This window comes from Phoca vitulina, unplaced genomic scaffold (assembly GCF_004348235.1).
Source record: "Phoca vitulina isolate PV1807 unplaced genomic scaffold, GSC_HSeal_1.0 scaffold2, whole genome shotgun sequence".
Lineage (NCBI taxonomy): Eukaryota > Metazoa > Chordata > Mammalia > Carnivora > Phocidae > Phoca > Phoca vitulina.
The window spans coordinates 71,392,184-71,418,061 of record NW_022589705.1 but is presented as its reverse complement, the minus strand read 5'-3'; the positions used below and the strand labels follow the sequence as shown (position 1 = coordinate 71,418,061).

Here is a 25,878-nt window from a genome sequence, read left to right as displayed (position 1 = left end):
AAAAAAAAGAAAAAAAAGCAAATCTGCTCATGTGACTTCCCAAGATCACTAGCCTGATACACTGGGCCTTCATAATCTGGCTGTTAAGTCACTACCCAATATATATGCTATCTGCTTATCTTATCTCAAATATTTTAACTCTAATTACTTTTTAAAGTTTTTTGGGTTTTGGTTTTTTTTTTTTTTTAAGTAATCTCTACACCCAATGTGGGGCTCAAACTCACCATCCTAAACATCAAAAGTAGCATGCCCTTCTGACTGAGCCAGCCAGGCACCCCGCTAACTTCTTTCTTTCTTTTTTTTTTTTTGAAGCTTTATTTATTTAAGTAATTTCTACACCCAATGTAGGGCTTGAACTCATGACCCCGATCAACAGTCGACGGAGCCAGCCAGCTGCCCCTAATTAACTTATTTCTAACGCTTATCAGGTTCCCTGCAGTAAATCTTGACTTAAATGTTTATTACTTTTGCTTTGTGCATTGCCTCCTTAGAGTGCAGAGGCACTGATTCTGTGTTACCCGCAGGATACCAACCTGCAGTCACTCCTGCCAGGTACACCAGCCCTACTCGGAGGCCTTTGTGGACCATTTCCAAGGGAATACCCAAAACGAGCTGCATGATGAGATTCCCCACGAGGTGCTGAACTCTGCGGAGACAAACACAGTAGGCAAATATTATGACTAACCCACACAGTTATTTCACTGGGACATGAACAGGCATTGGTGTATTGTTTCTAGTTCAAATTCCATTTTCTAATTTTTTTAGGTGACTTTTTTTTTTAAATAAAATCTCAACATGGAGCCTCAATATGTAAAACAGATAAAAGGACATTTTGGAAGTATACATTTATTTTATAAGTTCTGGTTTATAACAGTGACTAAAAACATCAAACAGCGATGAGGATGGCTTAAGGAACAAAACTTGAAATTGGGCTTAGATGACAATTGCCATTTTATGTCAGCCCCCTGCATCTGATTTTGTTTCGGTTGCACGGTATTGAGAAAATCCTAATTCACGCATGGTAGGCTCCACACCCAACGTGGAGCTGGAAGTCTTAACCCCGAGATCAAGAGTCGCCCCAGCTACCGACTGAGCCAGCCAGGCACCCCAAATTTCAATAGGTTTTTAAACAACGGGTCTTGCGGGCGCCTGGGTGGGCTCAGTTGCTTAAGCAACTGCCTTCGGCTCAGGTCATGATCCTGGAGTCCCGGGATCGAGTCCCACATCAGGCTCCCTGCTCAGCTGGGGGTCTGCTTCTCCCTCTGACCCTCTTCCCTCTCGTGCTCTCTGTCTCTCATTCTCTCTCTCTCAAATAAATAAATAAAATCTTAAAAAAAAAAAAAAAACAACGGGTCTTGCAATCTTAGGATATTCTTTAATAAAACAGAGATGGCAAGAGAAACCCCATCCCCGGTTCTACATTAAAAAGTTGAGGGGTGCCTGGGTGGCTCAGTTAATCGTCTGCCTTTGGCTCAGGTCATGATCCCAGGGTTCTGGGATCAAGCCCTGAGTCAGGCTCCTTGCTCAGCGGGGAGCCTGCTTCTCCCTCTCCCTCTGCCTGCCACTGCCCCTGCTTGTGCTCTCTCTCTCTCTGTCAAATTAATAATTAAAATATTTTTTTTAAAAAGTTGAAAAGACAATTTACCAGAATAAAAAAGAAAGTTTACCCAGTAACACTAGCTAAAGTTAATATCTCCCATGTACTACAGTTTGGCATGTAACATATTTGAGTGCAGGTGGTTTTTATTCTAGTTTTTAAAGAGGTAAAAATATTTTTAAATAAAAGTCATATTATTTTGCCTGTCAAACCCCACAGGCATCTCTGGAGAATCTTTGAATGTATTTTGGTACATGCCCACATTATAGTCATCCTTAATTTAGTTGCTACACTGCACAAGACTTTTTTTTTTTTTTTTAAGAGATTTCAGATTAAACCAAAAAGTTAAAAAATGAAATAGGTGTTGGATCTTTCACAACACGTAGCAGCTTTCCTATTAGCTTTCAGGATTGTGTTTTGCATTATAATTTATTAACAAATACCCAGCAGAGGCTCTCTGGGCATAGCCTACAGAACAGATTACTTACCTTCATCACCACGTGCACACCCAGCCACAACCATCACTGCCCAAGTCATCTTCAGAGACACACAAGAAGTTAACATGTAATTCAGCGCAAACAGTCTAGCAAGGACAGTTGCGCTAGTCTTACGGGGACATCAGACATAAAGAGTATTTGGAAATATGTGCCCTTTGTGAATTTGAACAAAGCCAAAGGAAGCCATCCCATCCTATCCTTTGGGAACAGCTGGAGGACGAAGTGACCAGTAGGACAAAAAAACCCCAAAGAATCGCCCTCAGCGTTCTTTCTGCTGTGCAATAGCAAGAGCAGAAATGGCATAAGGATGAGATCCTGTCATATACCCGGAATAGAAATACTAACTTTTGTCATCCAAATTTTATCTGCCCTTCCAGGTCCAGCTTGGATCCAGGTCATGTGGGAAACCATCCCCATTCTGATCTTTCCGTCTTTCTGTTTATGTTACAGTAACTAATCCCACATCCATTTCCTTATCGCTTGTCTGCGTCCTCTAGTGAGGCTAGAAGAGCTCATGTTGACTTTGCGAGGGGTAGCCATGTCCGTGGCTCTGGCCGATGGGAGACTGGTAAGAGAGCTGCTTTCCTGACGGAAGGGATGGGTGTCACCAGCACTTGGGCCTACCCTTCCCCTTCCTGCTTTTAACGCCCAGCTACAGCCACCAACTTGCAACCACAAGACAAAGGTCAAGGGAAGAGCAGAGATGCCAGCACAGAACCAAGAGGCTTGGCTTCCTTAAACTGATGAACTAACCACATACCTCGGGGCTCCTTATTTGGTAAAGAATTAACCTCCATTTGTTCAGGCCCCCATTAGATTTTTTGGCTACTTTCAGCCCGAAGCATTCTGAACTTCTACAACCCCATATGTGGCCTGTCATACACAGCCTTGAGGATTCTTTGTGAGGGCCTACTATGTGTCCCGCTACTGCAAAAATTACATTGTAACCCCTGTCTCATTTAATCACAGCAACCTTATGAGGTAGGTACTATTACCCCATTTTACAGATGTGGAAACCGAGGCACAAAGAAGTTAAGTAACAACCGTATGGCCTTGCCTTACTATTTGACTGTTCACCCTTATAATTTTAAAGTCCTTGAGTGCAGGAACCACATTTGTTCAGAGCATGTTAAATGAAAAACCAAACTGAAAGTATCCATAGAAACTGGGCAATGAGCAATTTTGTCCTTATTTGTCAAGCCTCTGAGCCCTGTGTCCTGCCATGGATGGCTAGTTAGCCCCTGGCCAGAGTCATCCTTCAAGGTCCAGGGCTGGGTAGGTCACACAGATGAAGTTGGCCTCATCTGAACAGGGCCACCAGCAAGCTGCTCACTGTCTGCAGTGGGCATAGTGAATCCTGGGTTCTGAGCAAGATCATTAAGGACTATTAGCATGTAAGAAGCTATAACTAAAAGGCAGGCACTGCATTGCCCGTTGCTCATATTATTCCAGATGGACAACAGTATTATACACTCAACAAAGCGCTCACGAATTAATTCTTTTTAAGTGTGTGGCAGGGGTAGGGAGGGAGGGACTGATTCATATCCTACAGGGAACATTTTAACAAAATCAAACAACTAGGGGAACATACGTGTGGTTTAGTAATGATGGGGTCTCTTCTCATTTAATATCCCTATATAAATACCAGTATCCGGCAGTTATAATGCAATATAAAGTACACTGGACTTGGAGTTAGCACGAATGGGTTGAGGTTCTAGTTCTGCAACTTAGCCAAGTGATATGGAGCGAGTAACCACATCCCCGAAACCTCAGACACAAAACAGCAGGAGTATTATTGACATGTAAGTGCCTTATCAATAATAAAGCACCGACCAAATGTTGGGGGTTATGAGTACTTGCAGTCACCTCCGACCTCAGCAACTTAGTATCATTCCTTACCCAGCATGGACCAGCATATAGGAGATAAACCTCCAGGCTTGCTCCCGCTTCTCAGGACTGTAGATAAAGGGACTCTCCAGGATGCCTGTGTCCAGGGTGATCCACTGTTTCTGAGGCTTCCACACAGCATAGTAAATAAACACCGCCAACTGCCAGGGAGGGGCAGACATGAATGTTAACCACCTTCTGCAGAGGGTGGTCCTATTAAAGCCCACGGGCACTACTACCTTGCTTTCAAATGATTAGCTCTCAAGTGGGCCCCTCCACAGCGTGTGCTCAGAAGATGACAGGAGTTAAATGTCCTTGCCGTTAAATGTCTGACCATATAACTGTGGTCATATCCCACTTCCTCCAGTGATGAGGAGCAGCCCTAGACCAAATATAAAGAAGACTCTTTCTGAACCCCTCTACCCCCTTAAATACCCTCCACCCTCCTCTTCCCATTCCCACCATTTCGTCTTTTACTTACAAGTTAATATGAAATTAAGTCACTGCTGGCTTCCAAGGAATAGAATAGGGAAAGGGAACAATAATAGTTCTACAGCACAGAAGCCCGGCAAACACGACCTTAACCAAGTGATGGAGGCTCGTGTCGCCAGGGATGTCATGTGGATGTCCCGTACTCCCTGATGTGACATGAGGAGAAAGGCACTTCGCCTCTGTGTGTTCCTCCCCAAAACCCATAACTCTGATCTAATCAATGAGGAAAACATCAACAAGCCCAGGTTGGGGGATCGTCTACAGAAACCTGGCCCATACGCCTCAAGACTACCAAAGTCATGAAGAACAAAGACAGACTGAGAAACTGTCACAGGTGAGAGGACACTGGGGAGCCACAGCAACTAAATGGAATGCGATTCTTGGGGTTGGAGGGGACAGAAGGGAAAGAAAGAGGACATTAATGGGAAAGCTGGTAGAAATACATATTAAAAACTCCAAATGAGGATGCCTGGGTGGCTCAGTCGTTAAGCGTCTGCCTTCGGCTCAGGTCATGATCCCAGGGTCCTGGGATCGAGCCCCGCATCGGGCTCCCTGCTCAGCGGGAAGCCTGCTTCTCCCTCTCCCACTCCCCCTGTTCGTGTTTCCTCTCTCGCTGTCTCTCTCTCTGTCAAATAAATAAATAAAATCTTTAAAAAAAATTTAAAAAAAAACCTCCAAATGAAGCCCGCAGTTTAGTTAATAGTAGTATACCAGTGTCAGTTTCTTTGTTTTGACAAATGTACTATGGAAATATAAGGTATTAGTAATGGGAGAAATTAAGTGAGACGTATACAGGAACTCTCTGTACTATCTTTGCAACTTTTCTATAAAGCTAAAATTAATCCAAAATGAAAAGTTTATTCCAAAAACTTTTATTTGAAAAACAGATCTTTCTGTGAGAGAATAGGTATCTCAGCACCCGCTCCACGACCCTTCTATAGAAAACTGCCTTCTCCACAGTACGGGCTACGGCAGTCATATTTGGTATCGTGACCTTATCCTATTATTCCCCAATTCCCACACTCGCCAAGCACTCACACACCTGATTGGACCATGGGTAGGCCCGCCAATCCATAGGCTGGAAGGATAACATGATAGAGTGTGCCAGAAACGTTGATACATTAGCCTTTTCTTTATCTGAGCCATAAGAGGCTAGGTCCCTATGCTGGTTAATGTTATGTGTCAACTTGGCTATATGAATGTGCCAAGAATTTGATCAAACATCATTCTGGATGTTTCTGTGAAGATATTTTTTAGATGAGATCAAAGTTTAAATCAATAGACTTTGAATAAAGTAGATTACCCTCCATAACATGGGATCACATCATATCAGCTGAAAGCCTTAATAGAACAGACTGACCTCATCTGAGGGAAAGGGAATTCTGCCGGTATGACTGCCTCTGGACTCCCAACTGTAACACTTACACCTAGGTCTCCAGTCTGCTGGCCTACCCTAGATTTTGAACTTGCCTATTTTCCATAATGATATGAGCCAGTTCCTTAAAATCAACCTTTCTCTCAATATACATGTGTAGGTAGGTGGATGGATGGATGGATGGATGGACGGATGGATGGCATGTGTAGGTAGGCGGATGGATGGATAGATATAGATAGATGACAGATAGATAGATAGATGATAGATAGATGATAGAAAGATAGTAGATAGATAATGTGTTTGTGTATGTACATACCCCATTGGTTCTATTTTTCTAAAGAACCCTAATACAGTCCTTGTTAAGAAAACTGAGACATCCGTGGGAATTAAGAGGATTACATTAGAGACTTCCTAATGTCCCTGAAGTCACACCCCACACATACCCATCCCCTGCCAATTCTTTTATGAGACATCATGGCAGGTGCAATGAGGCTTAGGAGAAGCCCAGTCCTGGCGCAGCCACTAAATGTGACCTTGGGCAAGTCATTCCACCTCTCTGGGCCTTGTACTCTTTTTCTGGAAAATAAAAGGGCTGACAAGATCAGAGTCTAAAAACACACTACATGCTGCCCACAGTAGACATCAGTAGGGGATCCCATTTTTTTCCCTACTGAAATCTGGAGGGAGCCTATAGCTCTTCTGGTTAGGCTTCTGTGTTGGCTCCACAAAAAGACCTTACCAATCAATCTAAGTCGGTTCATGAGATCAAACCAATTTGTGACCCCAAGATTATTTGGTTTCTACAGCCCCAGCAACTAAAATTAAATGAAGCCACTGAACATTGTAGTCACTGCTGGGCAGGGGACTTGCTTGAAAAAACTCAACCCTTGGCTGAAAGTGACTGTGACCATATGAAAGACCTAAGGGGGCTCCAGAGAGGGTGAGGTTGAGTTCTGTGTGTGCTGAACTTGCCACCACCAAGCTCTCTTCCTGCATGTTATCCAGTCTCTTCTCTAGATGTGATCGAAGCCCCCTCTCCTTCCCCCCAGTCTTTCTGCAGTTCCCCAGTGGTACTTGCTCTAGTGCCCACCACCCAACATACTCACCTCGGCAAGGCTGATGGAGATGATGAACACAGGGGGTGGGAGGCAGTTAGCTCTCTCCAGGTATGCTCTTCGAACCTTTTCAGGAAGCATCCATTTTGAGACAATCCTGTGGACCTTTTTATTCTTGAGGGGATCTTTACCTCCCCTGTCCTCTCTCATTTCCTTCTCTTCTTCCAGCTCCCCTTTCATGTCTCTGTCCATATTCAGATTCATATCCTCCATCTCCAAATCACGATCAGCAGCCATTGTCCTGGGTCCTCCCTCCACCTGAAAGGGCCATGAATGTCAAGGAAAAATAGATAACCCTATAGTCCTTGGGTCATGGCTCTTTTCCTGGGCTCTCTGTATAACCATTGGTTTCCAAGGCCTTTCCTGTATATTAATAGAAGGCAATTGAAGATCTGGTACCCAAATACTCATAATATCCATACTCTCATCATCTGTGTACAATTATGACAAAATGCTAGGGTCTCCCCAAATGAAGGAGAAGACCCCCAGGGATCACTTCTGGTTTCATCTATTGCCACCACCTAAAGGATGGACTAGAGCCTTGGAATAAGAAACTGCCTTGTATACCCTTTCCTTCCCCTCTGCCACTAACTGTCAAGTCAACCATCAGTGTAAGAGATGGCTTTGTCGTGAGGTGATGCATCTCAGAGCTTAAACCATGCACACTGCACAATTGAATCCAGTCTTGTCCAGCTAGAGTAAACAGTCTCTCCCTTCTCAGTTTCATCTTGCTTCTACTCAAAGGCCAAACATAGGTCTCTGATTTCTGATTCAGAATCAAAAATAATTTACTGGGCATCTACTGTGTATCAGGAACAAAGCTGGGGGTTTTCACATCTATTGACTCATTGGACTTCCATAATAACCCCAGAAGGTAGGGATTTGTAGTCCCATTTATAGATAAAAAACTGAGCTACCCACCCTGCCCCCCCAAAAGATTCAAACCTACACCTTCTCTAAATTGCCAGTGTCCTTTCTAAAATACCAGCACTGCCCATTCTGTAGCACACTTGAGTTAGGAAGGCCATTCCTTACTGGTTCTCCAGGCACAAGGTCAATACCCTTCCTGAAACACATCTTCCCAGCAACTCTTGGACATCTGAAGCTCTTGGCAGAGTTCCTACTAATTTCCACATCAAGTATTTCCTTGAACTCAATCCTCAACATTCAATTATTCAAGCATTTATTCAGTAAATATCTACGGAACACCTACTATGTATCAGGCTACCATCTACCCCAAAGTGTTTACAACGTAATGGAAGAGGCAGAGGTCAATTAAAATCATACAGATAATTATATCATTACACTGTGATAGAGGACACCAAGCAGGTGCATAAGACACCAAGGCAGCATGTCTGTAACAGTGAGGACTGATCCACATACTCTTTCCTTTCCCCGTGCCATGCCCTCTGCCATGTTCTAGCCTTCTCCTGTTGGTCTGGTTCTGTTATTTTTTACTCCTGGTTAAACTACTTAAATCATTCACATGTTTCTGTGGTCAAAGTTGGGGGGGCCTCAAAAATGAAGGGAAAAAAATAATAAAAATAATGTTGCAAAATAGTACATAGAGTAAAATCCAATTTTTGTAAAAAGTAATGTACTGATACACATACAGGAAGAAATGTGGAGAATTATCATTATCTGCATGGTGGGATTCACTAGATTTTTGCCCTCTATTGTGGAGCCTGAAGTGTAAACAATTTGGGGGGGTTTTCTTTGGGAAAAATAATATAAAATTAAAATTACAAAATATAAAAATTGCAAAAGTGGATTCACAGCCTTTGAAGGAGCCCATGCAAGTGACAGACCTGAAGTTTAAGCTTTATTAGCTTCAGAGAAAATCCACCTCTGTTTATATTTGGTTTTTTTGTTTGTTTGTCTTTAAGTAATCTCTACATCTGATGTGGATCTTGAACTTACAACCCCAAGATCAAGAGTGACACACTCTTGGGCGCCTGGGTGGCTCAGATGGTTAAGCAACTGACTTCAGCTCGGGTCGTGATCTCCAGGTCCTGGGATCAAGCCCCACGTCGGGCTCCCGGCTCAGCAGGGAGTCTGCTTCTCCCTCTGCCTCTGTCTCTCCCCCTACTCATGCTCTCTCTCTGTATCTCTCTGTCTCAAATGAATAAATAAATAAAAAATCTTTAAAAAAAAAAAAAGTGACACACTCTACCGATTGAGCCAGCCAGGCACCCTTATTTGATTTTTTAAAGTATGTATTACTATTTTAATTTTTTAAAAAACTAATAAAGCCATATCTATGACGCCTTTACCTGATCCTAACATCTCAACTACTGTACTATTTCTGCCCTCCACCTTGTGGCCCAATGTCTTGAAGGAGGAATCGATACCCTAACCAGCTAGTCATCTGCATGCCCCATTGAAACTGATCTCCTGAGTTATGCCCTTCAAACAAATCCACTTCCGGAGTGATGTGAGAGCACCACGTATGCACAGCACATATGCAGAGCACCCTTGGCATTTCAAAGCATATCTCCACTGCAAAATCTCGCGTACTCCTCAGAATTACCTGAAGTAAAAAGAAGGCAATGATTATATTCCCAATTCTTCTCATCTTCAACATTCCCAACAGACTTTCCTGTTGAAATCTCTTCCTCCATCTTTCATCTCAACCATAATTCATTCACTGACTTCCTTCTCCTGCTCCCCACGCACAGGCATCCCCTCGGCCTGCTTCAACAGAACTCTTGTCTTGCAGCTGGACTTCTCTGACTCAGTGAAGAAGAGCTAGTGGCAAGGTCACTAGAGGACAAAAACACAGACCGGGGGGCATGGCCTTATCTTATTCTTCTCTGCAACCCCAGGCAATGGCTCTGGGCCTGGTATCATACACAGAATAGTGGTTGCCAGGGGGTGGGGGAATGGCGGAAAATGGGGAGTTGTGTATTTAATGAGTGCAAAGATTCAGTTTAGGAAGACAAAAAAGTTCTGGAGATGGATGGTAGTGAGAGTTTCACAACAATGTCATGTAGTTAATGCCACTGAGCTGTACACTTAAAAATGGTTAAAATGGTAAATTTTAAGTTCTGTATATTTCACACACACACACAAACTAAATAATGCGAAACTTTCAAAGTCATTGTGAAGATTAGATCTAGTGTTTGTGTCACCAATATGTGCTTCACCAATGATATCTTAGAATACTGATATTTTCAGCTTAGGTTATTTATGTATCTAAATTTCTTAAATGACCCCAAATAAAGTTTTTCACTGTAATTTTTTTTTTTTTTAAAGATTTTATTTATTTATTTGAGAGAGAGAGAATGAGAGACAGAGAGCACAAGCAGGAAGAGGGTCAGAGGGAGAAGCAGACCCCCTGCCGAGCAGGGAGCCCGATGTGGGACTCGATCCCGGGACTCCAGGATCATGACCCGAGCTGAAGGCAGTCGCTTAACCAACTGAGCCACCCAGGCGCCCTTCACTGTAATTTTTTTAAAAAACATGATCCATGGCGCCAGATGACTGGGATTAGAACACAGCTCCACTACATGTCAGCTGTAAATGTAGGTAAGTCACTTAAATTCTCTGAGCCTCAAATTACATTTTTTTAAAATGTGGTAAAATACACATAACATAAAATTTACCACCTTAACCATTTTAAAGTGTACAATTCAGTGGCATTAAGTACATGTACAGTGTTAGGCGACCATCACCACTATTCATTCAGGAACTTTTTCATTGCCTCAGACAAAAACCCCATACCCATTAAGCCATCTCTCTGTGGCCACCTCCCTCCAGCCCATGGCCACCACTAATCTGCTTTCTGTCTCTATGGATTTACTTATTCTGGCTATTTCATGAAAATGGAATCATACGATATGAGGCCTTTTGAGTCTGGCTTCTCTCAGTAGTAGTAAGTCTTCAAGGTTCATCTGGGTTGTGGCCCTATATCGGTACTTCGTTCCTTTTTTTTTTTTAAGTACGTGCCACACCCAAATATGGGGCTTGAACTCACTACCCTGAGATCAAGCATCTTGAGGGGGAGGTGGCAATGGGTGAAATAGGTGATGGGGATTAAGGACGGCACTTGTTGTGATGAGCACCAGGTGTTGTATGTAAGTGATGAATCACTAAACTCTACACCTGAAACTAACATTACACTGTATGTTAACTAACCGGAATTGCATAAAAACTTGAAAAAGAAAAAAAAAAAGAGTCACCTGCTCCACTGACTGAGCCAGCCAGGCACCCCAGTATTTCATTCCTTTTTATGGCTAAATAATATTGCATTGTATAGATATATAAACCCATTTTTTAAAACGTTCTATTTATTCACTTGAGAGATACATGGAGTGAAAGAGCAAGAGAGAGAGAGAGAGAGAGAGTACGAGCAGGGGGAGGAGCAGAGGGCCAGGGACAAGCAGATTCCATGCTGAGCACAGAGCCCCACGTGGGGCTCGATCCCAGGACCCTGAGATCATGACCTGAGCCAAAACCAAGAGTCAGATGCTCACCGACCGTGCCATCCAGGTGCCCCTATAAACACATTTTGTTGATCCATTCGTCTGTTGAAGGACATTTAGATTGTTTCCATCTTTGACTACTATGAATGGAGCTGCTATGAACACCCCTGTGCATTGTTTGAATTCCTGTTTTCAGTTATTTGGGGTATGTTCCTAGGAGTGGAATTGCTGAGCTATACAGTAATTCTATAATTTATTGGGAAACTCTCAGATTCCATTTTAAAATGGGGATAATTCAAAAAAATAAAAATAAAGTGGGGATAATGATAGAACTTACCTTATAGCATTGTTGGAAAGATTGTTCAAGGCAATGCATGTAAAGCACTTAGAATAGTATCTGGCACATAGTAAACACTCCATAATTGTTAGTTATTATTCACTATAGATGGATGAGTGGGTGTGTGGATGGTTGGCTGGAAGGATGGAAAGACAAAAGGGATGGGGCTAAGTGTAGGGCCTATTTTCACACTGCAAGTTACTGGGAATCAACTCCTATTGAATTTGTTTTTAAAAATAGTTCATTAGGCAGTTTCCACATTACAATAGATCATATTCAGTAAATTTAGGGAAGAAGAGAAATCCCCTTTTATATTACTTTTCCCCAGCAACTTTTCTGAGAAGAAAGTTCCCTCCCCTACATCTTCCACCCTCCCACTTACCCAACCTCCCTGGGTCAGACACTGAGTCTGTAGACCTAACTATTTCATTAATTTTCCTTGAATGATGTTGATTATTTCTAGATTCACAACTTCTCATAATTGGCAAAACAATGTGGATTTAAGATCTGTAGCTTTTAACAGCAAATATTCAAGCATTTTAAAAGTAAGTTCAGTGGCTCAGTTGGTTAAGCGACTGCCTTCAGCTCAGGTCATAATCCTGGAGTCCCAGGATCGAGTCCCGCATCAGGCTCCCTGCTCAGCGGGGAGTCTGCTTCTCCCTCTGACCCTCCCCCCTCTCATGCTCTCTCTCTCATTCTCTCTCTCTCTCAAATAAATAAAATCTTTTAAAAAAAATTTTTTTTAAATAAATAAATAAATAAAAATAAAAGTAAGTTCAGGGGCACCTGGGTGGCTCAGTGGGTTGAGCGTACGACTCTTGGTTTAGGCTCAGGTCATGATCTCACTGTTGAGAGATCGAGCCCCACATCAGGCTCTGCACTCAGGGAAGAATCTGCTTTTCCTTCTCCTCTGCTCCTCCATCCCCCACCCCCGCTAGCACTTTCTCTCTCTCTAAAATAAATAAATAAATAAAATCTTTAAAAATTAATAATAGTTAGTTCAAGGGCACCTGGTTACCTCAGTCAGTACAGCATGCAACTTAATGTCAAGGTTGTAAGTTTGAGCCCCATGTTGGGTGTAGAGATTACTTTTAAAAAAGTAAAATAAAATGTTTAAATAAATAAATAAAAATAAGTTCAGTTAGGGATGATTAACATTGTATTAATGAGTCCTACTGTAAATTCAAATACCATACACGATCACTTTATGAGGAAATTAAATTCTACATTGTTAATACAACTTTATAGCTAAAAAAGGAGCTAAAAAAATACTAAGGATTACATTTCCTCAAAATTTTTTCTCTAGATTTCAAATTTTCTAGAAATTTTACAGAGTCAAGCCCAGCATTTTAGGTAGTTTAGAGAAATGGATTTCCTGTGCTGCAAAGATATCTGACCCATTCAGCTTCGCCAAAACTCACTGCGGGTCTGCTTTCTTCCTTGGCGCACACAGCAAAGAGATCTGACCTGTAGTTCCAGCTACTTCAGACGCTAGCAACAGACGAAAATGTTGGTAGTAACTGCAGCATGTTGGTTTTACCTCTCTTCTCAATGATGGTCACACTCTGACTTCGAGCCCTGTCTGTGTGCCCTGTTTCTTGGAGACGGTGGCCCCTCCTTAATTAAGCATCTCTCCGACATCTGCTGCTCAATGCTCACAGGTGAGCTTCCAGACTCTGGCATTCCCTGGCCCTCCCACTCCTGTTTATCTTCTGCTCCCACACCTGAATTCCTGAGCACAGTTCACCACCTTGGAAACATTCCTGATCAAACAATGAAAAAGATTATCCAAAAAAAAGAGAAAGAAAGAAAAGGATTATCCATACTCATGAGGCTGTGGGAAATAGGTGCAGTCTTTTTGGAAGGCAATTGGGTAGTACCCAGAAAATATGAAAAGCATATACCTTTCAATGGAATCACCCTACTCCTAGGAATCTATCCTGCAAATGTATTTGAGAAGTACACAAAGCTATATTTCAAAGATGTTCAGTGCAGAACTACTTACAGTAGTGAAAAATGACAAAGAACCAGAATATACTTCAATAGGGTTGTTGTATTTTCTGACAGTTCTAATTCTTTTTTTTTTTTTTTAAGATTTTATTTATTTATTTGACAGAGAGAGACACAGCGAGAGAGGGAACACAAGCAGGGGGAGTGGGAGCGGGAGAAGCAGGCTTCCCGCCGAGCAGGGAGTCCGATGCGGGGCTCGATCCCAGGACCCTGGGATCATGACCTGAGCCGAAGGCAGACGCTTAACGACTGAGCCACCCAGGCTCCCCCTGACAGTTCTAATTCTTAGGTAGTTCTTCCTTATACTGTGCTGAAATCTGCTCACCAGCACCACTGCTCCTGGGTCCAAGGTTTTCCTCTCCAGGCTAATCTAAGGTTATAACCATTAATTTTGTCCTTGCATGCATGTGGTCCAGATACTCCATAGGCTCTACAGGTCAGAGTGGGGATAGAGTCTCTGGAAGCATACATCAGATTACCAGAATTTTTGAAGTCCCAATTAAATGAAGCAGGAATCTCAAAACAACTCAGCAATGATTACAACACATCATATAGTCTAACAGATATAAAAGCATCTCAGCTATCAAATTATTCACTTGGTCACTCTCATCACGGTGTTACCTATGGAGTGGAATTATTTACTGCACTGACTGTGCTTTCTTACCCACTAAGCAAAGATCATCCGAGTTTCTTGGGCTTTCTTTAATGTTGGCTTGATGTTATGCCTCACCTCCTACCTTTTATCTTTAGCGGATGGTGGTCAACAATTTGTTGAAATCCATCTCTCTTTCTCGGTCTCTGTCTCTCTCACACACACATGCACACACACATACAGATCAAAACTGGGGGGCACTGCTGTGGAAAGTTCTCATCCTACTAGTATGGAACAATGAGGGTAGATTGTTAAAAAGGATGTTGGGGCGCCTGGGTGGCTCAGTCGTTAAGCGTCTGCCTTCGGCTCAGGTCATGATCCCAAGGTCCTGGGATCAAGCCCCGCATCGGGCTCCCTGCTCAGCGGGAAGCCTGCTTCTCCCTCTCCCACTCCCCCTGCTTGTGTTCCCTCTCTCGCTGTCTCTCTCTCTGTCAAATAAATAAATAAAATCTTTTTAAAAAAATGATATTCCCCCTGTGAACCAAAAGCCAAAGACCTTCCCTTCATGGTTGGCAAGTTTCCTTTTTTATTTTTATTTTTTTTCAAGTAGGCTCCACACCCAACATGGTGCTCAAATTCACAACCCTGATATCAAGAGTCACATGCTCTACCAACTGAACCAGCCAGACGCCCTGGGAAGTATTCTTAAGAGGAAAAGTGGAAAGAACTTCCCTACATCCTGACTTTATCTGGGATAAGCATTGCTCAGGTTATGAATCATGAAGCCATTGTGTTGGCCAAGGATTGGAAAGGGTGGAGCCGTGCTCATTTACCCAGAACACTCTTCTGCTTTAAAAAAAAAAAAATGTAGAAAAAAAGATTTCCATAAGGAGATTTACACGGGAGATCCTTGACAATGGCAAGGGATTCTTTCCAAAGACGTTTCAGGAGCCTTAATATACCACATAGTGTCTCCCAAAATTATGTTATAAATTATAACCGTAAAGTTTTTAAGTGATTGTATTTCAGACCCTAAATAATTCTATAAATGCAGATGTAAACTTATTTATAAAGTTTGTTGTGTGAGGAGTATTAATTAACTATGTTCAACACTTTGCACCCAAGGTCCCAAAGAAGAAAAGAAAATAGAACCTCGGTTAGTTAATTGTGCCTCTTCATCTTTAAGTAAAGTTTAACCTCTCTCTCGAGGAGCAGTTTCTGCACTGGCTGAAGCACTCATTAAAATAACTTCCTGGGGCGCCTGGGTGGCTCAGTCATTAAGCGTCTGCCTTCGGCTCAGGTCATGATCCCAGGGTCCTGGGATCGAGCCCGCATCAGGCTCCCTGCTCCGCGGGAAGCCTGCTTCTCCCTCTCCCACTCCCCCTGCTTGTGTTCCCTCTCTCTCTGTGTCTCTCTCTGTCAAATAAATAAATAAAATCTTAAAAAAAAAAAACTTCCCAAAGCACTTTTCCTTGTATCTATGTGACACACATGGTAGATCGCTTGGTATCAGAGATCCTAGGCACCGCTGAACTTGACATTCCATGCCAAGTTTATCCGAAACTTCTATTTGTGGCCACACACACAAAAAAAGTCAGTTTCTCAGGCTTCTTCACTTTCTTCTCATTTCTATTTCTAGCACTATCAAGTGATTTATTTTTAGGAGTCTTTTCTACTCCTCCAACAAGAAACAAAGATTTTAGTCACCGCACGCAGGTTACCTACAGGCTGGAACTCGTAGAGAAGAGTGAAATCCCGTGAGATGTCCAAGTGGCACGGCAGGCCTGGCTCACTCACTAGGAAATGACTGGCTCCAGCAAAGTCATTCAATTCACATCCATTTACAAAGGGCCTTTGGGAGTAGCTAATGAAATGCAAAAACCGTAAGTGTTGAAGCTGCAAATGTCAAGGGCTCCCAGTGTCTTCTTTTGATAACACTTACATAATGGCCATTTGTCAGGGTTCTTGGGGAATTCTACATCTCATGAATCCTGGCGGGCAGCAAGGACCATCCCGCTACGGAAGGTAAAAATCCCCAGTCCTCTCGGTTCCAGGTCCCTAGGCAGCTAAGGCTCAGGTCGTGACTTTGGCTTCACCAATCAGCCGCACTGGCTTAGGATTTTTGAGGCTGGAGCTTGAAGACTGTCTAAGTTCTTTACAGCGGTGCACTATAAAGCAGCATATCCAGTGTGCACGCAGTTGGGGACAGGGTGGCATCGGGCACCCAAGGCCAGCTGTATCTTCCAAGCAGGCTGCCGCACTGAGCACACAGCGGCCATGGGGCCTGCTTCACCTACCTGGCCCTGCAACGTGGTTTTGGTGTAGATCTAGGTACCTGGTCTCCTTTCGTCTCAGCGTGTTTCCCAAACCTTGTTTCTGCAGCCTTCCAATGATTCTGTAATCTACCTGTGATACTGTGATATACTAAGATATATCTATTTGGTCTTCACCCCCAGTTCCTGGCACAGAGCTCCTAAAACCCTTGGAATTTCCTGAGGAACAGGGGTGGGAGGAGCATCTTCTGTTATTCATATAAGCCCCTTTGAACCAGACCTGAGCTGGTGCTCCAAGGAAGCGACTCCCACAGGATGGGGGCTGGTTGCCTGAGGAAATAACCATGTGATTAGAGGGTTGGAACTTTCAGCCCCACCTCCAGCAAGGGAAGAAGGGCTAGAAATTGAGTTTAATCAGCAATGGTCAATAGCCAATCACACCTATGTAATGGAACCTCGATGAAGACTCTAAACAGAAGATTCAGAGAGCTTCCACGTTGGTAAACACAGTGAGGCGCTGGGAGAATGAAACACCCAGAGAGCGCGTGGAAGCTCTGCATCCTTTCCCATCCACCTTGCCCCATGCATCTCTTCCATTTGGCCGTTCTTGAGTTGTATCCTTTATATAAAAAAAACAATAATAATAAGTAAAGCCCTCTCCTAAATTCCGTGAGCTGTTCTAGCAAATTATTAAGCCCAAGGAGGGGGTCATAGGAACCCCAATTAATAGCCAGTTGATCAGAAGCCCAGACTCGCACCTGGCGTCTTAAGTGGGGAGCAGTCAGAGGACACTGAGCCCTTAACCAGGGGGGTAGTTGGTGTCAGAATTGCTTGGCGTGAAAAACCCACATATTTGGCATCAGAAGTGTGAGTAGGAGTCGAGAAATCATTTTTCTTTCCCTACCCAATGTGTTTGCAATAAAACTCATTTACAGGAGTCATCAGCCAGAATCCGTTTCTGTCCCTTGCAGCCAAGAACCTAACTAGTAACACCTGAATACCCAAGAAACTCTTCTAAATTCTACCTGGGGTGTTCCTGTTGCAAGTTAAACTCATTTCTTGTTCTGCGTTAGGGAATCACAGTGTAAGGAGAGCACAGAACCAGAAGACCTGCTTTCTGGTCTAGACTCTGCCACTTCCTGGCTGTGTGAGCTGGGTCCAGTGGCTTCCACGCTCTGAGCCATGGTGCTCTCTCACCTGCACAGGGAAATGGACACGCTGCACCAGACCACGAATTCCCCAAACAAGTTCTGCCTTAGAATCCCCTCGAACGTTTGTTTTTTCAACATTTGTTTTTATACAGCTTCCTGGGCCCCACTCCTGAAAACACTAATTTTTTTTTTTTTTTTAAAGATTTTATTTATTTATTTGACAGAGAGAGACACAGCGAGAGAGGGAACACAAGCAGGGGGAGTGGGAGAGGGAGAAGCAGGCTTCCCGCGGAGCAGAGAGCCCAATGCGGGGCTCGATCCCAGGACCCTGGGATCATGACCTGAGCCGAAGGCAGACGCTTAACGACTGAGCCACCCAGGCGCTCCTGAAAACACTAATTTAATAGATTTAGCAGATCTCTGACAAGTGACATGGAGGCAGCAATACCTTCGAGAACCACAAACTAAGGACTCCAGGGTCCACTCCTCTCACAAACTCTGGGATCTTCCCATGGAGAGCAGAGATAGTTTTATTGCTGTATTCCTTCTGCCCAGAAAGTTCCTGGCACACAGGAGGTGTTTTCAGAAAATACTAGCATCTGCGTAAAGGGTAAACAAATTCTCTGCAACTTTTCTGTAAATCTAAAATTATTCCAAAAAAAAAAATTTATTTAAAAGAATACTGGAAGGGGGCGCCTGGGTGGCTCAGTTGATTAAGCGACTGCCTTCGGCTCAGGTCATGATCCTGGAGTCCCTGGATCGAGTCCCACATTGGGCTCCCTGCTCGGCCGGGAGTCTGCTTCTCCCTCTGACCCTCCCCCTTCTCATGTGCTCTCTCTCATTCTCTCTCTCTCAAATAAATAAACAAAATCTTTAAAAAAATAAAAAATAAAAAAAATAAAAGAATACTGGAAGGAAGGAGAGGGGAATTCTATCCAGACCACATCAACCAAGAGTCTTATATCACTTTATGTTGAAAAGTGCCTTCCACCACCCTTTTCCTCTACACCCTACCCCCTCACCCCATTATCATTCTGCCATCACTGAGCCATCAGAGGAGACAGGCAAAGCCACCATTCTGTAATGGCTACGAAAGGGCTTGTCACCTGACTTTGTGTTTGGCACTGTGAAGAACCAAGTTCTGCTCCCAGCATACCCCTTAATTTCACTGTGCCTCAGTTTCCTCGGCTGTAAAATAGACCCCCTTTCTCCCCTCAGTATCTTACAGAATTATTGTAAGAAGCAAATGAAATAATAAGAGTTGCCATAATTGTGAGCACTTACTAGGGGCACCTGGGTGGCTCAGTCAGTTAAGCGGATGCCTTCGGCTCAGGTCATGATCCCAGGGTCCCGCATCGGGCTCCCTGCTCTTCAGGAAGTCTGCTTCTCCCTCTGCCCCTCCTCCTGCTCCTTCTCTCTTTCTCTCGCTCACTCTCTCAGATAAATAAATAAATCTTAAAAAAAAAAAAAATAGGGGCACCTGGGTGGCTCAGTCGGTTAAGTGTCTGCCTTCGGCTCAGGTCATGATCCCAGGGTCCTGGGATGGAGCCCCGCATCGGGCTCCCTGCTCAGCGGGAAGCCTGCTTCTCCCTTTCCCACTCCCCCTGCTTGTGTTCCCTCTCTCGCTGTGTCTCTCTGTCAAATAAATTTAAAAAAAAAAAAAAAATAGTGAGCACTTACTACATGCCAGATTCTATGCTAAGCATTTGATGAGCATTCTCTTCATTAATGTTCACAACCACCTTATAAAACAGGATAATAACAAAAAATGAAAATAAAAAAATAAAATAAGACAATAACATCCCCATTGTATAGATAAGGAAACTCAGGCTTCCAAAGGATCTTGATCAAGATCATGCAGCCAGTGAGGGGAGGGCTGGGAGAGGAGCCCGGGGCGTCTCACTCCACAGACCTTGAGCGTTCCTCTGCCTTGTGATTTCTATGCACCATTCTTCCCTCTTCCCTAATCTCCTGCTTCTTCCTCCAGCTGCCCAAACAGACCCGGACTAGAGCCCAGGAGTCTCCGAATGGGGGCTGTCGAAGCAGCAGGTCATCGGCCCAGAGTCTGGGGCTGGGAATCCCCAGCATTCCCACTGCTGCCACAGGGAGTCAAGATGGACACAGGCACCCAGGAAAGGAAAAGGACTTGCCTCTCTGAGAACCCAAACGTCTAAGTCAGGCTCACCTTCCCTTCTTCACCTCACCCAGGAGAGCACAGGCAAGGCCACCCACCTTAGGACAACTCCTCTTTGGCAGAAGAGACTTTGGATCATTAGTTTGTGCAGCTTTCCTAGCTGCATTCACATGAGTAGGTTTTAAATATCTGAATTGTTTCTTTAAACAGCTGGCCCCACCCATTCGTTGGTACCAGGCGGGCCCCTGCCAAGGCTGAGTCTAGCCTTCATGTGGCCTGGGAGCCCAGGAGGCTGGGCGGCGGGCTGTGCTTGGTGTACCTAATTTTTGCCCAGCCGGGCCTGGTGGGGAGGCTTTTGGTGGTGTTGCTAGGCAACCTGGGTAATTGGAGAGGCCACGGATTGGGCTTCATCACACTGCAAACCATCATTATGCCGCGTTCCAGAGGCCTGCAGCAATCTCTGTGGTTATAGACTGAAAGAGTACTTTTAGCTACAGAAATTAAGAACCAGCTTTTCAATATTATGGGTTTGTGGCTGAGGTTGGTTTCTTTTTGCTACATCTCTGAGAATACACTTGGAATAAATAAGCGAACGATTTAAAAACAAAAAAATGCCTTCACAAACCCCCTTTTCCAAAAGTTTTTCTTATTCCTAAAGCAAAGCAAACTTGCACTCTCTGTGAGGGCAACTAAGGTAGAGACACTGCTTCCTGAGGTCTGTGCATGCCCACGACATGTTAAAAGCTTCTTCCTTGGAATCCCACACAACTGGGGCTGTGGTTCAGGGTGGGGGGGCCAGGGCCTTGGTCCTGAGCAAGGCCTCTCAGCAGAATAATTTCTTTGCATCTCTCCCACTCAACAACAATCACACTACCCCCCCTTCCCAGGCTCCAGCCACTTTCACTTATACTATTTCAACGGATCCTCCCTATGAGGATGACGTCATTACTAGGCCCATTCTATAGATGAACAACTAAAGCAAAAGAGGCACCCGTGATCATATACCTACCTAGTCACACCAAAGCTGAGACCCAAACCCATCTTTCTGAGGCTAGATGGGCTCTCCACTATCCACACTACTTCCCCCAGCGCTACCTAAGAGAGGACATATAACTTTGTACCTTATTACAATATAAGTAATAGTAATAACAATACACACAGGCATAGAGACACAAGAACTTCATCTGGTGTCTCCTACTATCCTCCACACATCATCCTTGCTGACTGTGGTCAGGCTTCCAAAGCTGCCTCATGTACACTAAGGAATATAGTCTGGAAGATTTCCCAGAGATGGACACCCTATTTAAGTAGGTTAACCAAGTCTACCAGAGTACAGAGCTGAAGGAAAACACTGACCCTGAGCCATCTCGCCTTCATTCGAGGAGTTGACTCTGTTTGACAGCATTTCGATACTACGCTGTCAGTCCCCTAAGTAAGGAGGCAGAAGCATTGCTCTCATTAGATATTTGTAGTTATTCTTCAAAAGGGCTTTCACCGCCTCTTCTACAATGTTTCTTGAATCGTGGTCCATCGATAGTGACCAACTGTGAGAGTTTGCACAGGACTAGGGATTTCTTGGGACGTGGGACTTGGGGTGCTAAAATCAGGACAATCCCGGGCAAACTGAGGACAGTCACCTCTCATAGACCACCTACATCAAATGATCTGAGAAGATTGTAAAAAAATATTGACGTCTGGGCTCATGAGCCCAGCTCATCCACCAATGGCATCAGAGCCCCTGGAGCTAGGGCCTGAATACTGGTATATTTTAATGTGTAGCCCAGACTAAAAACCCCTACCCTAGAGATCTGGATTCAGAGGGTCTGGGCTGGGGTCTTGCCCAGGAATCTGCATGCCTTTTTGACAGCACTTCAGCGGATTCGTATGTATACTGTGGTTTGATAAGCAATGAATTCTTATGTGATGTATGCATTCACTGGACGAGCATTCCCTGAACGTCTTCTATATGTGGCTCTGGAAACGTAAGAAACAAACAAACAAACAAAAAAAACACCTCCTATTCCTAGGTCCTCCCTATCCGGTGAGGAATAAAGATCTATAAATTGTCCCAGCACAGTATACTATGGTTTAGATTTATAAGTGACTCAGCACCATCAGGGTGATTATGGTTAATCAGTTCCCAGAAGCTTCGTGTGACAGATTAAAGATGGAGTATATTATTTGCCATTCCTCCCACTAAGAGGTGGGGTTCGTTTCTCCTGCCCTTGAATCTGGGCTAGCCCTGTGACAGGTTTTGACCAGTAATATGTGGCAGAAGTAGTACATCCCAAGGCCAGGCCCTAAGAGATCTGCAGCCCCACTCTTGTTCTTCTTGGAAGCCTAAGACCATAAGAAGGTTGACTACTGGGGTGCCTGGCTGGCTCAGTCAGTGGAGCATGCAACTCTTCGTCTTGGGATCATGAGTTCAAGCCCCACATAGGGCGTAGAGCTTACTTTAAAAATATATAAATAGGGCGCCTGGGTGGCTCAGTTGGTTAAGTGACTGCCTTCGGCTCAGGTCATGATCCTGGAGTCCCTGGATCGAGTCCCGCATCGGGCTCCCTGCTCGGCAGGGAGTCTGCTTCTCCCTCTGATCCTCCCCCCTCTCATGTGCTTGCTCTCTCTCATTCTCTCTCTCTCAAATAAATAAATAAAATCTTTAAAAAAATAAAAATAAAAATAAATAAATAAATAAATAAAAATATATAAATAAATAATAATTAAAAAAGAAGGTTGGAGGGCATGTGATGTAATGAGCACTGGGTATTATATAAGACCAATGATTACTGACCTCTACCTCTGAAACTAATAATACATGATATGTTAATTAATTGAATTTAAATTAAAAAAATAAAGTTCTTGTGAAAGTCAAAAAAAAGAAAGTTGTGAAGTTGTGGGAAAAAAAATAATAAATAAATAAATAATTAATTAATTAAAAAAGGTTGATTACCCTGAAGCCACCATGTTATGATGAAGCCCAATCTATTCGTGTGGAGAGAGAGGTCATGCGGAAGAGCATGGGGGTGCCAGACCTATGCGTAAGTAAGGCCTTTTTTTTTTTTCCTAAGATTTATTTATTTGAGAGAGAGAGACAATGTGTGCATGTGGGAGTAGGGGGAGGGGCAGAGGGAGAGGAGAGAATCTCCAAGTAGACACAGAGCTCACTCTAAGGACCCTCACTGAGATCATGACCTGAGCTGAAACCAAGAGTCCGACGCTCAACCAACTGAGCCACCCAGGCACCCCTAAGTGAAGCCTTCTTAGACCTTACAGCCCGGCTCATCCACCAACTGAAGACCGCCAAGTCGGTGACCCCCAGCCAACCAACACCACACAGAGCAGAACTGCTCAGCTGGACTCTGCCCAGATTCCAGAGCAACAGAATGGCATCCCGTACCATTCTGCCTCCCCATTGACATTGTTCATCTTGGTATCCCTCCATAGAGTAGACTGCTGGTGTCCTACCTGAAATATTCTCCATCTCGGTTTCTACTCCTGCCCCCTCCAAAGCAAACAAACACAACCATAAATCAGAGTAGAGCAACTCTCTACTCAAAACCTCTCAATGGTTTCTCACTGTCTTCGAGATAAATACAGGATCCTTACCAGGGCTGGTAAGGTCCTGCATGACCTAGCTCCTGTCTTCTTTGTGGAATTTTACCACACTCCCCGCAACATCTCTGTTCTTTCTTTTATATACAAATATATGTATCTTTTTATTGAAGTATAGTTGACATACAATATTATGTCTCAGGTGTATAATATACGACTTGACAATTATATACATTACAAAATGCTCACCACAATAGGTGTAGTTACCATCTATCACCATACAACATCATTATAGTGCTATTGACTATATTCCCTATGCTGTACTTTTCATCCCCGTGACTTATTTATTTTATAAGTGGAAGTTTAACCCCTCAATCCCCTTCACTTATTTCGCCTATCCCTTCATGCCCCCTCTCCTCTGGCAACCATCAGTTTCTTCTCTGTATTTATGAGTCTGTTTCTGTTTTTGTTTATCTGTTTATCCATTTGCTTTGTTTTTTAGATTCCACATATAAGTGAAATCATATGGTAGTTGTCTTTCTGTCTGATTTATTTCACTTAGCATAATACCCTCTAGGTCCATCCGTGTTGTTACAAATGGCAAGATTTCATTCTATTTTATGGCAGAGTAGTATTCCATTATATATATATATCACATCTTCTTTACCCATTCATCTACTGATGGACACTTAGGTTGCTTCCATATCATGGCTATTGTAAATAATGCTACAATAAACATAGGGGTGCATACATCTATTTGAATTAGTGTTTTTTGTTTTCTTCAAGTAAATACCCAGAATTAGAATTACTGGATCATATGCTATTTTCATTTTTAATTTTTTAAGGAACCTCCATATTGTTTTCCACAGTTCTTCTTCCTGTCCCAAGAATACCCCAAGCTCTCTCCTGCCTCAGGGTCTTTGCACTTGCTGTTCTGTTGACCTTAACCTCTCTCCTCCACCCCTCCCACACACTCTAACATATATACACAAGGCTACATCCTTCATAACAAAGAGCACCTCTCTAGGAAGTCTCCCCTGACCCACCCCTCTGCCCACCGCATATATTCTAGCACATTCCCTTGCTTATTTGCTCCCAGCACTTGTCACTATCTAAAAATATCGGATATGTTTATTCGCTGTCTTTTCTACTAGAATATAAATTCCAGAAAAAGTAGAAAATGTGTAGTTTTTACTCCATTTGTAGGTGCTCAGTAAATGTTTGCTGAATAAAGCATCAAGAAATGAAGAAGGTAGAAAGTATGGAGTAATAGAAATCATAGCATCAGAAATGCCTGATCTTGCTTCACTTCTGCCTCTGCTTACCTGTGGACAAGCCACTTCAGCTCACCTGATCAGGAGCCTCATCCCCAGCATGACACACATGGCCAGTGATGTGTATGAGCCATATGCCAGAAGTCTTCACGTTGTTTTGCTCACGAATCCCCATTAGATTTTGAAAAAGCTATGACCCTCGCACACATTGTATGATAATGAATAAGATCTTTTTCACAAGTTAAAATAGGTTCCAAGACAGAATTTTCTGGCATAGTCTTATTAGAAACATGCTTTAGATATGTTTAGATATCTAAGCCTTGGAATTACAGATTTAGTTTGTTCAGTTTTTGGAAAATGTCTGCCATGTAATCCAATTGTCAAAGCCAGTGCTCACTGTCCAACCAATTAGCCAAAGCAGAATCATTTTCTGTCTGTAAGAAAAATCCACCTTTATTTTTTAAAATTTCTATAAATGAGTTTATCTATATCCCCATGACAACCAGTTCAGGTCCCAATTAATTCTACAATACACAGATAAAGAGCTAAGGCACTTCAATTAAAGTAGAGTAGGATAATGGATAAGAGCACAAATTCTAGAGGAGAGGTTCTGGAGTTCAAGTCCTGATTCTGCCACTTAATAGTTCTGTGACCTTGGGCAGCCTATTAAACCTCTAGTTGCTGGGGTGCCTGGCTGGCCGAGTCGGTAGAGTATGTGCTCTCAAATCTCAGGGTCATGGGTCTAAGACCCACATTGGGTGTACAGCTTACTTAAAAAATAATAATAAAATAAAATGAAAAGTAAATTCTAAGAGTCTGCAGTAAGGTACCACCCCTTCAGTTTATCTTATCTGATCTCTCAGGAACAAAGCATTCTCCAGTTGTCCTTCTGGTTTTTATAGCCCCGAGCAATGCACCATAGAAAGATTCAGGACAAATCTAGTAGAGCTAGAGAAGGGAAATAATGAAAGCAGAGTTAGGGACTCCTGGCTGGCTCAGCAGTGGAGCATGCAACTCTTAACCGCAGAGTCTTGAGTTCAAGCTGCACGTTGGGAATGAAGCCAAGAAAGAAAGGGAGGGAGGGAGGAAGGAAGGAAGGGAGGGAGGGAGGGAGGGAGGGAGGAAGGAAGGAAGGAAGGAAGGAAGGAAGGAAGGAAGGAAGGAAGGA

At 43.4% G+C, this 25,878-nt stretch overlaps 1 protein-coding gene across 1 annotated transcript in view; it reads right to left on the bottom strand.

Moving 5' to 3' along the window:
* RHBDL2 (rhomboid like 2) overlaps nt 1–25,878 on the bottom strand; it is a 48,751-nt gene that overhangs the window by 19,913 nt on the left and 2,960 nt on the right. Inside the window, exons 2-4 of the mRNA XM_032432683.1 lie at nt 6,955–7,221; nt 3,994–4,142; nt 534–646 (exon numbers count right to left, since the gene is read on the bottom strand). Coding sequence (XP_032288574.1) covers nt 534–646; nt 3,994–4,142; nt 6,955–7,200 — 508 coding nt within the window. The 5' untranslated portion in view covers nt 7,201–7,221. The remainder of the gene's footprint in view (nt 1–533; nt 647–3,993; nt 4,143–6,954; nt 7,222–25,878) is intronic.